The sequence below is a fragment of the Centrocercus urophasianus genome, unplaced genomic scaffold (genome assembly GCF_019232065.1).
Source record: "Centrocercus urophasianus isolate 14NV4802_14NV808 unplaced genomic scaffold, USGS_Curo_1.0 seq_767, whole genome shotgun sequence".
NCBI lineage: Eukaryota > Metazoa > Chordata > Aves > Galliformes > Phasianidae > Centrocercus > Centrocercus urophasianus.
Window position 1 is genome coordinate 22,627 of NW_024885385.1, and position 18,185 is coordinate 40,811.

Below are 18,185 nucleotides of genomic sequence, written 5' to 3' on the forward strand. Positions count from 1 at the left end.
CCTTCTGCGCCTGCGCCGCGCACGCGCGCTGAGGGCCGCGTACAGACCGCGCATGCGCCGCGCCGCTCCCCGCCCGCCCGCCAAATGGCGGCGCTCCCCTCCCCCCCCAAACCTGAGGCGAGGAGGCAGCGGTTACGGAAATAAATCCCTTTATTCGCGTCAGTTCCCGTGTAAAACGCACGCGGCAGCGGGGCCCGGGCTGGCCGAGCAGAACGGGCGGGGCGACCGCGTTACACGCACAAACGGGCGCTCAGCTCCGTGCGCTCCCGGCGGTGCCCTGCTGCCCCGGGCTCGGCTCCATCCCGCACGGCGCCCTGCTAATACTGCACGGGGGTGAAAAAAAGCCGTTGTTCACCACTGGCGCACCAAGCCCTGCGTTCTGGATGCGGTATCAGCCGGTTCCCCTCCGGCTGCGTGCGAGGTGCGGCGCTCGCAGGTCCCAGCGCTGAGGGCAGCAGCGCAGCCTGCGCCAGCACTCCCACGGTGATCCCGACAGCAGCTCCTGGGCCAAGTGAACGCAGCCCAGGGCCGCCCCACATCCACTGCCATCTTCTGCCCCTCGGCCCAAGGCGGCCCGCTGGTTAGGTGGCTATCTCCAGGAACTCCTCCAAACTCCTCTTGATGTGCGGTGGCTGAGCTGCAGCGTGAGCGAGGAGGCTCGGCCCCATCTGTGCAAAAAGTGCTTTGGACAGTTTGGCTGTGGCTGCCCGGATGTTTCCTCCTGCTCCGGGCAGAGAGCCGCTGTTGGTCATGGTGCCCAGGAGGTGCCAGAGGACGACTAAAACCTTCTGCTCTACAGCGTGAGGCTTCCGTGGGTACAGCTCCACAACCAGGTCTACAAGAAAGAGAGCAGTTATTTATTATCACTGGGGACTACTGTAATGTACAGCCCAGAAGTGAGCCCCTGCCCTGAGAGAGGTGTGGAAGTACTGAAAGTCAAAGCATCTTCTCGCAGCAACTAATGAAGGAAGGCCGTGCTCAAAAGCTTGTCCTTTTTTGCAGCAACATGAGTGGCCCAATAAAAGTTATCAGCTTTCCCTACAAACATGCCTTTCATCTTCTCTCAGGTGAAGGGCTTGGAGAATGTGGCCTACGAGGAGAAACTGAAAGAACTGGGGCTGTTTGGTCTGGGGAAAAGGAGGCTGAGGGGAGACCTGACTGCTCTCTGCCAATATCTGAAAGGTGACTGCAGCAGAGCGGGGCTGGTCTCTTCTCACTGGTGACAAGACAAGGGGAAATGGCCTCAAGTTGCAGCAGGGGAGGTTTAGGTTGGATACCAGAAGGAATTTCTTTACAGAAAGGGCTGTGAAGCACTGCCATGGGCTGCCAAGGGAGGTGGTTGAGTCACCATCCCTGGATGTGCTTACAAACTGTTTGGATGTGGTGCTCAGGGCCGTGATGTAGGGGTGGGCTGTTAGAGTTGGGGTAGGATGGTTGGGCTGTGCTTGGACTCGATGATCCTTAAGGTCTTTTCCAACCTGAGCAATTCTATTATTACACAGAACAGAACAATCTTTTCTTTTGTGAGTACTAGCTTCACTGAGCATTATAAGGGGGTGAAATTTGACAACAGATATATTGTTAATGGTCACAGTGCACTGTGGCAGATACACAACCAGCTCATCCTGCAAGGAGTTTGCGTAGCTAGGATGGTACACAAACAAACAAACATGCAAAACAAAGCAGCACCTTACCAGCAAGCTTCTCAGTGATGTCTTGTTTTGCTTTTCCATTCAGAAATTGGACTTTTGTGCAGAATGGCTGCAGAAGCAAATAGCTGTCTAAATTCAAAGAACAAAACAAATTAAGAATTGTAAACAAAATTAAGCACTCTGGAAACAAACACGATATTAAAAAAACAGTAACTAAGAAGCTGATTTGTGATGCATTAACTCCAAGAATAAAGGTAATTTATTTAAGGAAACACAACCATAAAAGGATAATCTTAACAAGCCCTAACTCCAAGACTCTGGTAAGATGTAGCATTTTCCTTTTAATGAAAATAGTAACTTTCTGCTCCAAGGCCAAAACAGTTAAGGAATGATAACAGTTGTGCCATATACAAATCCCCAAGTCTCCTTCTTTGGCCTGCTTTAGAGCTTCAGTATTCTGACATGCTGCTGGGTGATGACAGACTTGCTAAGCAAACATAACAAACCCACCTACACAGTTAGGACAAGTCTACACTACGATGACTTGCATGCTTTAAAATGCATGAGAATAAAAGCAAGGATGCATTAAACAAGGTAATGATTGAATGGAAATTATTGAAAAGAGCAACTCTTTACATTTAAAATGTAATGCAATTAAAACTCTTTAAACTGAAGAGAAAATAGATTACCTAAGTGTTGGCACAGAGCCTGAATAACATCTGTTGCAGCTGCGTAGATCCCTGGATTTTTGGAGTTTAGGTTGTTATCTACCATTGCAGGAACTAACATGTTGATAACTGGTGATAAATTGTCTTTCAGCAATGGAATCATCTTGTGCATTGTCTCCAAAGCAACCAGATTGACTTTGCTGTTTGAGTCATGTAAGCGAGACTTGAAAGCATCGAAGATCTGAAAACGTATCCAAACAGCATTCATCTGAATTAATGAATATCTGAGCTGGATTTTATGTCTCCTGCTTTTCTGTTACGCTTCAGTTGTTCACCATAGCAAAAGATGGCTCTGATATGCAAATACTTGGGATTATTTTTTTTAGCAAGTAAACCAACGCTCGCTGTTTATTTTCATACTGTGGATGCCTCAGCAGGACCCAACCAACTGTATCTGAATTTCAGGCTTTGCTCTACGATGTACTACAAGTATACCAACCATCTGTAACTTTCAGTATTGCAAGCAATTATTTTTAACAAGACGCAGCTCTACCTGGCAAAAAGAACATCCAGGAGTATCTTTGAAATGTGTTTGACTTGCCTTCTGTAGCACACGGTGACATGGTTATCTTAATAATTAATAAACCCTGCTATTATAACCCCTAAGCCTTGCTACAAGACATGCAATAACATGCTAAAATGTAGGGCATTTTTTTGCCTTTCAGAGGCATTAGGAATAGGCATCCTTGACAGAAAAGACCTAGTCTGGACATCTTACAATTTGTTCCCACTGTGTCTATCTTCTAGTTCCTAGATCAAGCCCACCACTCTAAATTTCACCTCTTCACAACAGGAATCTCATCTTAAGGATTTAAAAAACATCCACAGTTAAGATACCAAGACGTTTCACAGCCGTATTTTATTAATTTACAGCAAAGGCATTGCACTGCTAAAAGTCAATCCCACTTTCATTCTATTTGCAGTTCACAACCGTTGGACATCACCACAGTATTTCTCTTCTCCTCAAGGAACTCTTCTTCTCCTGGAAAGGATACTCACCCTAAGCTGTTATATTACAGTGAAGACCCTTCCTCACTTTCTCCAAGATTAACAAAGCTAACCAAACTTGCAACTGCCTGTGACAATGTCTCATGCCTTGATTCATCCTTCCTGCTCTGCCTGTAATCTGTTCCTATTTTGGTATTTGCTCAGCAGCAGCACACATTATTCCAGAAATACTTCTATAACTGCTGTCTAGGTGAAAGCTTCCAACTTCTTCCTCCCGTTTATTGCCTTTACTACCTTTGCAGCTTACATCTCTCCTCTCAAAGCACACCTGACCCATCCCTCAGTACTTGCCTGTTAATCAGACATTGTTATCGAAAGAAGAAATCATGATTCTTAGCAGAAAATTCTGTGATGGAATTTTAAAAGCCTTCTAACTCAGAAGCTGTCATAGGCTTACCTTCACAATGTTCACAACAACAAAGTCCTGATTGTTCTCTGTGTCTGACAACAGTTGCTTAATGCCATTTATTCGATCCCGGAAGTCTTTGGCATTCAATAAACCTACGATGTCCTTCACATATTCTTCACTTTCCAGGGAATTACGAGGAACTGGTTTTCTACTGACTTCGCGTGCTTCTGCAGCCTCTCTGTGGAAAGGAAGAACTTCAGCAAATACATCAGCAAGCTGAAACGAGTCGTTAGTCCTGGACATTCCCTTGCTGCGTAAGGGCAAATGCAAAAGCAAAAAGAAAATCTTATCAAGCCTGGAATTAATTATTCTGAATAGCAGATAGTGCCTGAAAGAAATTTGTTCCTGAAAGACACCCTGAGCCCAGAGGCAGTCAAAGAGCCGATGAACTCTATATTCTCAGATACAGATGTTCTGGCCTGGTTTGAGTCTCTCGTGCTTTTTTTTTTTTCCTCTTTTTCAGATCCATAGAAGAACTGTTAGAAACCAAAACTGAAAACAAAAAAAAAATGGAGAGAGGATGGTGTAAAGCCTTCAGCATCCCCAGTCAGAATTTAACGGAATACTCAGCGTCCAAAGGCACAACAGACAATTCTTACTGAAGCTACTCCTAGGCACAGTGTTTGTGCAGAGCTTGGATGGCAACATCTTGAAATGAAGGACCCACCTTGAGCTGCCAGTGTTTGGGTTTCTTTTGTTTTTTGTTTTTACACTCTGTGCATTTTCACAGGCAGTCAACAAACAAATTAATTTCAAAATGCAGAAAGCCATTTTCATATTAGCAACTGTCCTATTTGAAAGAACTTACTCGGGACGTGTCCAGTTTTCTCATTTTCTTCTCCTATGTTTAACCCTGTTGTGAACCTTTCAGTGCTCATTTCTCATCACGAGATCATTCTCCTAGAGATCAGTTCACAGGATAGAATATTCAGGAAGATCATTACCTGTCAGTGATGTTGAGAGCATCTCTGGAAGTAGACGATGACCTCGAATGTCCAACACTACCAGTATGAGAACGTCTTCCTTTTGCTGAGGGTGTGTCTAAGGGCATCTCTCCCAGACCCTGCACAAAGATGGAACTACTTATTAAGTTGGTTGGTACGTTCTGCAGCACTGCAGACTCTTTAGAGGCAAGTCTACCAGCCATGCAAAGCACAGCAGCAAAGTACAGAGGATCCAGTGTATCTGCAAGGATTACAGGTATGGACAGGTCAGGTAACAATCCCTGTGTTAATCTGATCACCTGTCTTCACCTGAATATGCTCCTCCCATTCTCTACAGGTCCGATGTCCATACCTAAAAACCACTAGTACAGTTTGTGTTTCTCAGCTGTTAAACAAGCTTTTCTACATACCTTTTGATGTAGATTGTTAACAAATTCCTTAATGTAAGGTAAATCCTTGGCTGGCACATACTTTTCAAGTGTTTTATCAAAATCAGGATGAGTCATCATGCAGAAAAGCATCTTTCGACCGTAATACCTGCAGGGCAAAAGACCATGGCACACACATCAGTGAGCACTGATCTGTACGTTTAGACAAATGTAACTTCAAAACAGAGAAGTGCAAAAAAGATTGCTATCTGTCTATATGTGTAACCAGACACCCTTTCATTTTTCCCCAAAGAAACTCTGATCAACAATCATTATCTGATCAACAACTGAGCAAATTGAAGACTGAGAAACAGTCTTGAAACAGTCTTCCATTTTAGTGTTCAAGCATTGGCTGTATTTAGACAGGGTGGTCCACCTCTGCCAGTCAGACAGCATGAATCACAGCATGGCCTGGGTTGCAATGGAGCACAGTGCTCATCCAGCTCCAACCCCTGCTGTGTGCAGGTCACCAACCAGTAGCCCAGGCTGCCCAGAGCCACATCCAGCCTGGCCTTGAATGCCTGCAGGGATGGGGCATCCACAGCCTCCTTGGGCAACCTGTGCCAGTGCATGACAATGATCCTAGAGCTCAGATCCCCAGCACGGCCTGTGTAGGGCACATGGCCAGAAGAGTTCATCCATTGATTCCCTCTGTTTTCTGCTGCCACGTGGGCACAGCTGCAGGAGACATCCAGGTAGTTCCCAACACATTATCTTAACAGCCATTTACCACTGTGGAGAACCATACACTGAGCTGTGCAGATGTTTTCAGCCACCTCTAGTATGCTTTGCTGAATTACTGACTCTACTAACCTTGTTTGCTGTGAACTATCCAGTGCAAACCTGGCAATCGCAGAGAAAGTCCTATCAGTGACACCTTTGGTTCCAGACAGCACCCACTCTGCTCCCATACGTTCTACAACATCTGCCATGTGCTGGGCTGTGCATCTTCTCACCGCTGTATGCAGGTGGCTAAAGAGAACACGACTGCTTAGTAAGAGCTCATTGCAGCAGCTAACTAACAGAATTTATGCACCCTAACAGACACGGCATACAACTGCACTCTTTCATTCTATAGCACAATCTACAACAAGCATAGTGCTGATATGCAGATACCTATTCTGGCTTTACAGAAAATACAGAGCCTGGTAGCTTCATTTAAAAGGATAACTCATGGGGCTAAGTATCAGAAAGCATCATTTCACTCACACAGAAACCCAAGCTACATGAATGCAGAAGGGAAAAAAAAAAGATGACCTCCTTTTTGTTAAAGACCATTGCAGCCCTTTATCCTCTCACAGGGCAGAATCCTGCAGTTTTTAAATTACTAAAGATGTTCATTCTTTTCTGTGAGAATTTACTGTCTAAATTTTCCTACGTTAGTGAAATATTTTGGAAAGCTCACCGCTGCACGTTCCTGCCACCAACTTTATGTGAAACAAATCCCCACGTTCAGACAGAAATCCCATATCATTTATATCGATTTCAAATTAAACAAAGCAGTATTCTACTGACTTCTAAAAGCCTTGCAGAAGCCTGTTTTCTATAAGACAGAGGACATTACATTCTTATGCTGGTAAAAGTCAGAAAAAACTCGGAATTAATGTCCAAACTTTTGCAACAAACTAATCCTGCATACAAATCCTGCAGTACCCGCTGATCCCCTGCGTTCAGTGTGCAGTTCTGCAGATTTGGAGCTTTCCAACTCTATTTTCATCACTGGGTTTTAAGGACAGTTTTAGTGCACAGTAAATGAGGCACCACTATGGCTTGTCGTTCCAAAGGAACACCAGGTCTAAGGAAAGGAGCTAAGGAAAAGAGTGGACTTGCTATCCACATTACTGGCTTCCCCTGCTTCTCAGCCTGACACAGCCACCCCATGTCCTTCCTGAATGACTGTTCCTGCTTCAGAAGGATTTGTACCATAAATATAATGGCCTCATTGGAGGTGAAGGTATCCTTATGTTGCACAAAGCACCTTCAATTGGCACAAAGACAGCTAACAGCCTCTATTAAAACTGAACACATTGCAACTCCAAAAGCAGCTCGGGCCACGAGATCTATGAAGTAACTCAGCAGCCAGCACACTGAGTTCTGTGCTAACATAGCTACGGTCTGAGCTGCTCTGTGCAGCTTAATACCAGAGCTCAGTGCCTGCTGTCATGTCCGTACAGCAGCCCCAGTGCTCATGAGCTTGGCAGAAGGGAAACAGACACAGCCTATCTCCTGCTGTATGTGCTGGTGGGAAAACAACAGCTATGAGGCTTAAAGACTCCACTCAGTAAAACCGAGTCCCCATCCCCCACAGGCACCTGCTGCTCATGCAGAACAGCAGGAATTTGTGTCCCATGCATATCAAATCCTGCAATTAAGCAATATTCGTGCAGATAAGAAACGTGGCTTTAAAATTTCTTGTTCTGAAAGCACAACCGCGAATCAAGAATCTGCTCAGTGAGGTGAGCTTGCAGCAGTTATCCTGTGTGTTTAGAGCAGCTACTCATGAAAGCAAACAAAAATTTTTCAGATTGCTCTTGTTGGTAAAGCCAGAACCAGTTCTGTAGGTGATGAAGACTCGGCACATAGGCCTACTCAGGTCTACAAGGGTAATACTTATGATCACAGTAGGCTTGAGCCAGGTTTAGCAGAAACTGGGTGAATTTTAAAAAGGTCTTATGAATTCTACACAAAAATCATACCTGTTAACCTGAACAGTGATGGTGAATAGAAAAAAAATGTATAAAATGGATTTAGAAAATACATCATTTCTGTGATCACGCAGCTGGGTCAAACACAACTTTCCCATTTCGCAGTGAAGGTGCGTCCCGTTTTCCCTCCAAATTTCCACACGGGAAGACAGTTATCATCCATATTCACTGTTACTGACCACAGAGATGATGGCTGCAGATGTGCCACACAGGCTTTGGTGCCAATGTGGGCAGAGTTTCCTGAAGCCTGGATTAGAGAATGTGAAGCCCCCAGTGCTACGCAGGCCATCCGCTGATGTGCCATGCATGAAATGCACACTGTACCCCATGATTTAATCAGAGTTTGCACTGATGGCTTCTTAGCTGCGATGAAATTAATCCCCACTTCAAATGCTGTATTCAGACTCAGTTCAGATAATTCTGATGCCTGAAGTATCTGAAAGTGTCCCTGAGTTCACAAATTGGGGGTCAGATCTTTGTAGACCCCATGAGGACGTGTCTGTGAGTTTGAATCTGCTGCTGAAGACAGGGAGATCAGATTCAGGCAATTACAATCAGCAGCACTGCTTAGCCAAGGACATCTGAAAAAGGGATGGAGTACCTGAGTGAGTAATAACTGCACCACATTACATGGCTTCTGACTTAAAGCAATGCACAATTACTGCCTGCTGCTCTTAAATTCTCCCAAACGACTACATGCAGGCACATTTCTTAAATCATCTAAATGCTAAGGCAGATATTTGCCTTTCAGTTTGAAGTTCAAATAATTGAAGTATGGTTCTCGTTGGCTTTCAGAGACAGAATCAGAATATTCCAAAGCAACGAGCTTCCCCAGAAACAAAATGAGAAACAAAGTATTCTGAATCAAAACTAACTGCTATGGTTCTAGCAATGCGACAAATCTGTGGACTGATTTATCATGGAGCATCTGAAATATTTAATGCAAAGGACAGACATGAATTTCTTGTAACCTAAGTGATGACAGATACGCAGCAGATTAAATAGAAGCAGGTATAAAGCTACCATACTGAAACACCTCATGGCTCACTTAAGTCTTGGTACTGCAGGAAATGAGGATATAAAAGAACAGCAGCATACTTAGCAGGTAGGGTGAAAGACAAGAATGTAACTCCTGCTACAGATTGGAGCGAGCTAGAGATCAGAATCACAAACCATGGAGCCAGAAATGGAAGCTTGTCATATCTGAGGCAGTCAAGAAAATAAAGGCCGTCACCACTGTAAAGGAAATTAAATGCAGACAGAGAAAGACTATTAAGCAGCAATGTATAGAGAACAACATGAAATCAGCCAAGATGATTGCAGCTAGAGAACTGAAAGTTGTAGATCATTCTTTTAAAGAGAAAGTAATGCTGAAGAACTGAAAAAGACAGGCATTTCATTGCAGAATGAATGGCACGTGAGGATGCTATGTGAGCTTCATTAGACAAAGCAAACCAGCAGTTTCCTAAGAGTATTATATTAACGTTGAATAAAACCACTGAAATCCTGCAAAACCACCAGAAAACACAGCAAGCTCCACAATCAGCAGTAATGCACAAAAAGAAATTTCACGTTCACGCCAACAAACGTTGCCCTGGGCAGCAGCTTTGCTTATTGCATTTCCCATTTTCTGCCTGTTATGTTTTGATATATTTTTTTAATGATTATATTTGATATACTTAATCTATTCATAAGTTAGTTCTTTATAAAGTCTTTGTAAGAATTACCTTTGCCCTCCATTTATAAGAGAACAAAGTGCACGTGCTGGAGTCACATTATTAACCATAGCCTTCAGTGCTTTGTCTACCTCTTCCCTTATAAATGTGTTGGATTCACCAGCTTTGTGCAAAAGGACTTTTACTGTATTATCTAGTTCTTGATCCATGCTCTTTCTCAGGTAGGTGAACAAATCCCCTAAACAGACCACAGCAGCTCGAGAAACACCTGAGCGTAAATTCTTGACCTGCACACAGGAAAAACCCAAACAAACAATGAATAATGTTTATAAAATGAACGTAAAAATAAGAAAAGCTTCACGTTTCCCTTTTCAAGTAACTTCAAAAGCAAACGAGAAATACATTTCTAACTCGATTCACAAGGTGTGAGAATTAAAACACATGCACTCAAAAATGTTACACTGTAAATCCTTACAGTCTTTTAGCAAATAAGCTGTTGGTATCCAATGCATGAGCTGCTCTGCCGAACTACAAACTCATCCTTGTGAGACAGAGGAGAGCTAATCATAGGTGAACATAGCATTTCACTCCAGTGCATCTCACAGCTGTAAAGTACATACATTTGTATACACTGTCAGTGAAATATTCTGCTACTAAAATTTAACCTCTTGAGCCACAGCCAAACTTGTTTCGTGGAGCTTCCCAGTCAGCACAGCTGCGTGGTATGCAGACAAACACCGAATGAAGTTCAGGCCTTCAATCTTCTTCTCCCTGTGCAAAGAGAACGGAGAACATCTAAACTCAAGACACTTCAAATGTCCCACAGAAGAACTGAAAGCAGAACAGTGAAGAACCAAACAGCAAACCAAGTGATGTCGTAGAATAAAGCAAGGATATGTAACATGGAAAATTCTTTTGAGGCAAGTCTTCCCTTCAGTGTGGGAAGGGAATCATCTCATCTCTTTAAATTCTGCCTGCTGCTTGCAGTAGTGGCAATTAGAGGATTACTTTCCCTCTAAAATTAAAGAGGAACAGCACTGTAGCCCCAGCCTACCAGTTAGAGAATTGCTGAAGCTTTATATTTAACAGAAAATGACAAAAAGGGATGCTAAACATTTGTGAAAGCTTAAATATTAGGCCTCCATTTACAGCATTTAAGTTAGATTCATTAATTTCATAGAATCCTTCAAGTTGGAAGAGATCCCTAAAACCATCCAGTCCAGCCTCCCCGCAATGAGCAGGGACAGCACTGCTCCATCAGGACTTAACAGCAGTTTAATTTTGATCTGGATTAAAAAAAATAATTTTCTCACCTATCACTTGTAATCATTTCTTGCATTTGATGTTTCCGGCACCTTGCAGTGCTTTTAAAAGCAAGCTATCAAACGACAGCCTTACAAAGCCTTCCACAGTGCACTGGGCTGCAGGTAACAAGTCTGCACGTACCAGTCGTCGTCAGCCAGGAGCGCCAGGGCTTCTGTCAGGGCTGCCTCTGGTTTTGCAAAGGGCTCCAGTTCTGAAGGGTCCAGCACTTCAGGGCTGTGAGTGACCGATGGCGTCCGCTCCTTATAGCGCCCTCGAGGCCCTAGAGGAATTTCATCTGAAAAGCCAGGAGGCCCATCAAACACTGCACAACCACGAGGAATCAGTTCATCCACAGGAAGAAAACGCACCTCCAGCTTCTTGCATTTAGATGGCTGCTACAAAGGGACCACGTTTTCAAAGGCAGTTTTCCCAGTCACACCCTCAATCATTCAGCAGATGTAATTATTTTGCACAGAACCATCACTTCAAAAAGTCCCAAGCACAAATGCAGTAGTCATTGTTTAGATGTAAAAGCTGATGCACAGCGTGGCAAGACAACAGAGCAACAGAGCAAAACTTACAGAGTCACTTGGGAAACTCTAGAGCTTTGACTGCTACCAACAGGAACCTGTTCTGAAGAGGTTTTTGCTGTGTATTTTGAAGGCATCTCAGTGACAAGATGTTCCCAGAAATGTTTTTCTGGGAGGGAGAAGGTTGCAAGAGTCCACTTGCCATTAATTCCTTGCATCACTGAAGTTGCTGAGTGAATAAAAAAAAAACCCTCTCACATTGCAAACATCTTCCTACCAAATTTTGGATGCAAATAGTTTCCAAGGAGAGTGATGAATTCTATTCTCCTTCACAACCATTCCCAACACAGCAATCTCCCAAAGGATCCCAGGCAATCCACTGTACAAACAAGTCATACTAAACCAACTGCACTCTGCAAATGTCCCACTCCACGTACCCAAAGATTTTAACAGTCTTTGTATGTTATTCAATGCAAGAACTTACCAGAATCTAGCAAGGCTGAACATTTTGCCTTCTTCAAACTGGATGTTCTTCTTAGTGAAGTATTCGGGGCAACATTTTCTAATGACAGTGACACACTTCTTGATGGTGCCAATATATCCCCATGGAGATTTAACTCTAGAAAATAAATGTCAAAACTACAGCAACAGCAATTCAGCAAAAGGAAAAAAACTGTTGCTTCCAATCCTCGTTGGTTTTTGATTTTTTTAACTACAGTGTTTCAAATGTTTCCATTAGTGCTTTACTTCGCACTACTCACAGTACAATGCAAACGATTAAAGAATAACCTGCTGTCTAAAATTCACTCCAGTGATACCTTCTGTCACACTGTCATCACTTTTAGTAATTATCACAGAATTTGCATTTCAACTTCTGCAGCATTTAATAGCATATTATCGATTTAACACAAAACCACTGCTCACTGTCAGCTGTTGTGCTCTTGGGTTCATTCAGGTTCAGTCTTTCCCAAGGACTTTTTCCCTTTTCTTCAAGGTCTTTGACTTCCTGATATTCCTTGTGACTTTGTTCTTTTCTTTCCTTTTTCTTCTGCCTCATCTTATCCTGGGCAGATTTTGACATGGTCACTTTTACCTACAGAAAGTAACGAACGCGTTGTGATACGAAACCTGATAGAGAGCACAAAGCTACCCAGCAAGTGTAAGGTTTCTATGGGACAGTCTGCCATCCCTCTGTCAGCCTTGTGTTGTTTCCTAAAGATCTCAGTCACCAATTTAGCTCACACTGAAGCTCACAGGCTTTTAAAAGCAGTGTTCAGCAGTGCAGCCTCACACCTGCCTCTTGGATCCTTACGATGCTTACAGTTCCCACAAAAACTTCCCATCTCCACTCCATCCTGCAGCCCTCCTCCCAGAGCCCTCAGGAGAGGTGGAAACTTCTACCACCACCATTTGTCACTACAAAGCCACTGGGCTCAGCCTGGGGCTGCACATGTGCAGAGCCTTCGTGCCTCACACTGCACTAACAGATGTGCTCACACCACCAGCCTGCAGTCAGGCAGGAAACCACTTTTTTTTGCACTTGTTGCATCCCCAATCATTTACACAAAGAACAGATTTTAAGGTGTAACTTAATCATCCATCCGAGACAGCAAATACATGGTTCAGAGCCCTGCTCCAGCCCCAGCATAGCCTTGAAAACGGGTCTCAAGATCCACTGATGAAATACCAGCAAATGTTAATGGAGCTCTACAGTGTTTCAATATATCCTCTGGTTTTTTTAGTCTAAAACATCAGAGGATCACACAAACGCTTTACACAGTTCACTTAATTTGCTACCATCAGTACTGGTAACTGGTGTTGTTTGTAACAGCCTGTTTGAGATGCAAACACAAGTTCCCTCTGGACCATGCTAAGATCAAATTTATCTCCTATGTTACTAGCAAGCAACAATGACACCACGCTGCTGTCTTATTTCGACTGGACACTGCAGTAAGTTGCATTACATAGGAATGTAATTCAGTCTTTAACAACTGTTAGAGAAATAGCACTGAGTAATAAGAAAGTTCTTTTGGGTCTGATGCAACATCTTGCAAACATCAGAAGAAAATGACTGTGCCCTGATTATCATTTACAAAATAAGCAGTCAGTGCAGCAATGCAGCCACATGTTCACAAAAGCATCTCTTTGTTAACCCAGCTTTAGTCTTCACCTTACAACTGGAACTCCACAAATAACAGAAATGAAAGGATTTGTATTCTGTTGCAAGTTACCTGAGCTGTGAATTCATGTATTTTAATCAAACTGCTGTTTACCACAATACAGGGTATTGTGCCTGTAGTCACACATACAGAAACAGGAGGTGAGACAATAAAACAGCCCTGAGATTCTACCTCTCTCTCATTTTCAACATGGGAGTGAGAAGTGCTGCCATGCTGGATGCTTCTCCCACAGAACCCCGGCGATGGCTCAGGCTCCTGGGCAGACTGGTCATCTCCATTCTCTACACACGTTACAGTCTGGCTCTGTGCCTGTGCAGGACTTCCAAACACACCTGAAAGGCATATTGTGTCACACCCCCTTACCAAAGTAGTTATTTCATTCAGCAGAACTCAGCAAAACAAAAAAAAACAAAAAAAACAAAACCAAACACCACAAAGCAAAACAAAATCAATTCCAGAAGACAAAAGCATTGCTGTTGAACCATGAGTGGCAATTTCCAGCCAGAGGTAATCTTACCTTATCCCCCCGTGCAGGAGGGCAGGCTAGGCAAGAAGCAAAAACCAACCTTCATAAATCTGCTGCCATTCTTTTCTTGTTAGAATGGAATACCACAAGCAGTACCTGCAGAACTTTCAGGTACATCTCTCTTTATTTTCATTTAAACTGGAGACTGTCGAAAATCTAAAATGTTTTAAGGATCTGTTTCTCCTTCTGCCTCCTTACAAAAGTGTACTTTCTACCATTTTAAAAACACGAGATGTGGGAGCTAAGTTAGTTCTCTTCATACCTTTACCAACGATTTCGACCGCATCTTCAGACAGCAGACTGGGTGAAATGGAACCTGGGCTGCTCAGCTGCTGGGAGCTACAGGCCAACACTGCAGATCAGAACACAAAATCACCCACTGCACACCTGGAAGGCTGCTCACCCTGCTGTACATCTCTTATTCTTCCCAAGTATCACCATACACTGACATTCCAGTTTATGACTTCCATGTATTGACTTATTTTCAAGTTACTGACACTCACAGGCTTTAATGAACACCAGCATCCTCAAGATGATGGAAAGCATGTATGAGAAAAGATCTCTGCCTAAAAATAGGAAGGACAACCAACATTTGTAACGGGAGGGTAAATGTTTTACATCAACTGGTTTCACTGAAACCCCACTGCAGCAGTTCCTATCTGACTGACTGTAAGTGCAGAAATGGTTCTTATTGGTTCTTAACTAATCCAGCACCACTGCATCATCCAGGCTGGATGTGGCTCTGGGCAGCCTGGGCTGCTGGCTGGCGACCTGCACACAGCAGGGGCTTGGAGAAATAGAAACTTCCAAAGCTCTTCATGTATTCAGACTGAAAGAAATAATGTTTGGCCTTTTCTCATGATGTCTATTATCTCTCTTAGGACTTAACTGGCACTCAAATGTTAACTAATACCCAAAAAGCCCAACTATTACAGTAAGAATAAAAACTACACCAAACACCCTGAAATGCATTTTCTAGAAAGCCTCCACAAAGGAGAACTTATACAAATAGCAACATAGCAAAATTACAGACCTATGGAATGCTTCAGATTTCCTTGCTCCTCCGTATTTTGACTCTTAATTAGAGTCCATGGCATTTCTCTTTGCTTTTGTCCTCAAAGCTCCACACCCACTGCCACAGTACAAGCGTTGGCCAACTACACTAACACCAGAAGTCCCTTTAGCATCAAATGTGAACCACGCAGAAAGAAGAAGCCACGTATGAACAAAACCTTTGAGTGTGCCTCTGGTGTACTACACGTTCTCAAAGCATTACATTTCCAGAGGCTCCCAGGCTGCTTTTAGCCAAATGGTAGGAGAATTCTTGCTTATGAAAGTCTGACAAGGCTCTCAGGCTTCCTTCATCTTTCTCATGCAATGTTTGTCATCTACAGATAAACCCAAGTTCCAAATGAACATGATTAATTACAAACATAAGAAATCTTTCCATTACCAGCTGCACTGGGAGACTGCCAGGGAGCTGGAGCTGCTCAACGTGGAGCAGAGGAGGCTGTGGGTTGCAGCCCAGGAGCATCCCATCATGCTGCATCCCATCCAGCAGCACTGCAGCACCAGCTGCTGGCAGACAGATGGGTTTAGGGCATCAGCTGCTACAACCTGTTCAATTTATTTCGTGTGCTCTACAGCAATATAACCCTAACTTATCTAAGCCTTCTACATCCTCTGCAACCAACCAAGATACACTTCTAGGGAGCAGCTCTTCACACAATCACCCACACGTATTACATGGGTCAGACAAATCACCCCAGCTACAGGCACAAGTGATGAGCCATACAAAACTGGGGTGGAAAATAAGTAGAAAAAAGGTAAACGTTATAGAGGGATATGTGCACAGGTACGTGTTATAGTCCTTTGGCTCCTCTCAACTCTAAGTGCATAACAAGTACTGCATTTTCAAGAAAGAGATCTGTAGATCTGCTGAAAACAGCCCGGAGAACAGCAGCTGAGATGTTGGACCTCTGGAGGAAAGGTAGAAAAAACAGAAGCTACTTCAGAGTATAGAAGATGAAAGGGAGAAAAAAAAAAATCTTCTGGTGCATGAAAAGTGTATTGGAAAGGAGCACAGTGCTCATCCAGCTCCAATCCCCTGCTGTGTGCAGGTCGCCAACCAGCAGCCCAGGCTGCCCAGAGCCACATCCAGCCTGAAAGTGGCTGCTTGCAGTGATGCCTTCTTAATTCAAATTCTGTGCAGTAAAATAGAAAAAGTGATGGGATTAAGTTACAACAAGGGGAATTTAGGTTCGGTGTGAGAAAAAAAAACTTCAGTACAGTGAGAAAAGTTAAATATCAAACTGATTTTTAGAAATTCTCCCAGTGTTGAAGCTGGGAGCAGTCAGAGCTCTGACCTGTGAGACGGGCCATGGCCAGGCAGCAGGGGAACTAAAAGACTTTCAACCAGCCAGCTGCACAGGTATTAGGCTGACCTTATCAGTAAAGCAGAGAGGCAGCCCTTCACAGGAGGTCCAGCACTGTGCATTCCTATGAGCAGATGGCTCAGTGAGCAAAATGAATGTGCTGCTCATCATCTTATGCTGAAGGTGAACTTCTCACAGAAGATCTTTTCACATAAGGAATGCAAAAATCATTAACCACAGTACATCCCACTGTGTGTATGCAGGGTTTGCTCTCTGACTTCAGCTGTCACTTGACAAACCTATTTTCTAATTTATCCTGAGAAAAGAGGAAAACAGCTTTATCTCAAATGAGACCTCATTAACCTCAGGAACTGAAAAAAGCCTGTCAGTATTGGTTGTGACAAAGACTGATCGATTGGGATGGCTGGGCAAATTCAGGCCTGTAAGATGTCCCCCAACCTTAATCACACCATGCCTTGTAACCTTGGGGGAAAAATGCAGAGCTGCTGAGGGCTGCGTCAGAGAGACACTGGGAAGAAAGAACGCAGAAGGACTTCAAGAGCACGGCTCCCACTCTTCTTCTCTCTAAGGAAACATCTTCTAACTGAACCAGAATTAATTCAATATACATAATCATAAGCAATTGATTTCTGCCCATGATAGAAATCTGCAGTTACCTGCAGTAGCATCACTTCAATTTCCTACCAGGAAATTAGCTGCTTGCAGCCTTTTGAACCTTCCTACTCTTCTCTGCTGGCATCCAATGAATTTGCAAGCTACACACTTATGAATTTTGAAGTGTACATCCTCCCAGGCAGCACTTCCATTAACACAATTTATCCTGACACAGGAAGGAGGAAATCCTTAAGCCTCTCCTTGCCTGCAGTTCCACGGCATAACCTCAACTTGACCACATACTGCCTAGCAATTACCTTGTCTTAGTGCTCAAGGAGCACAAATTCATCTGAACAAGCAAGAACATGCAAAGTGAAATCAACTGACTATTCTGTCACGTCGGTGAAGCACAGAATACATTCATAAGCACGGTGAAATACCTGGCCTCGAGTTATGCTCTGCCACATCTGCATCTCTACTCCTTGCTGAAGAGATGCCTGCAGGCTGTGCTTTATTTCCCAACAGTGGAAAGGTGTCTGACCTGTTACAATACAAAAGACATTTCAGAAATACAATTCTATGCTAGTCAGAGCCTAACTACAGAATATTTTTCAGCAAAGACATCAAGGGATTCTAGTTTTGGCTCCCCAGTGAACCCAGGAGGCAAATATTTCCAGAATACTTCTACACTGAGTGGAAAAACAAAACAAATTCAGTAGAAATAATTTGGTGAGCAGCTCTGTTATGAAGAACAGCATAAAGACAACCCTTAGGGGTCAGCTTTACACTAGGAGCATAAATTCAAAAAGCTAAGGAATCATTTGGCCTAGAGGATTGATGCTGCTGGTTCCAAACCGGCAAGCAGGGCAAATGACAGGGAACAAATCCACCACCCTGTGGCTACCAGGAATGAGCTGTTTCCAGATCTGTTTCTAGCAGACAGATAATCATCAAGAAAATGCTGTTATCTGCAGCACCATCTTGACACCCCTTCTTAAAAGTAATGTGCTTGAGTACTAAAGATGATTCATCCCAGTGCTCTGCTCTCTTAAACAGCAAAGTACCAACATGTACCAAACTGAAGTACCAAAATGCACACAAATG

The 18,185-nt window shown here is 43.5% G+C and overlaps 1 protein-coding gene across 1 annotated transcript in view; it reads right to left on the reverse strand.

Annotated features, from left to right (window-relative positions):
* Nucleotides 1-132: 132 nt before the first annotated feature.
* TOGARAM1 (TOG array regulator of axonemal microtubules 1) overlaps nt 133-18,185 on the reverse strand; it is a gene marked incomplete at its 5' end in the record, with an annotated part of 31,926 nt that continues 13,873 nt past the window's right edge. The window contains 15 exons of the mRNA XM_042838341.1: nt 133-835; nt 1,695-1,781; nt 2,342-2,561; nt 3,786-3,975; nt 4,742-4,860; nt 5,152-5,278; nt 5,983-6,141; nt 9,602-9,837; nt 10,216-10,321; nt 10,997-11,150; nt 11,870-12,004; nt 12,310-12,478; nt 13,737-13,897; nt 14,354-14,443; nt 17,522-17,622. Of these exons, the coding sequence (XP_042694275.1) occupies nt 582-835; nt 1,695-1,781; nt 2,342-2,561; nt 3,786-3,975; nt 4,742-4,860; nt 5,152-5,278; nt 5,983-6,141; nt 9,602-9,837; nt 10,216-10,321; nt 10,997-11,150; nt 11,870-12,004; nt 12,310-12,478; nt 13,737-13,897; nt 14,354-14,443; nt 17,522-17,622 (2,308 nt within the window). The remainder of the gene's footprint in view (nt 836-1,694; nt 1,782-2,341; nt 2,562-3,785; nt 3,976-4,741; nt 4,861-5,151; nt 5,279-5,982; nt 6,142-9,601; nt 9,838-10,215; nt 10,322-10,996; nt 11,151-11,869; nt 12,005-12,309; nt 12,479-13,736; nt 13,898-14,353; nt 14,444-17,521; nt 17,623-18,185) is intronic.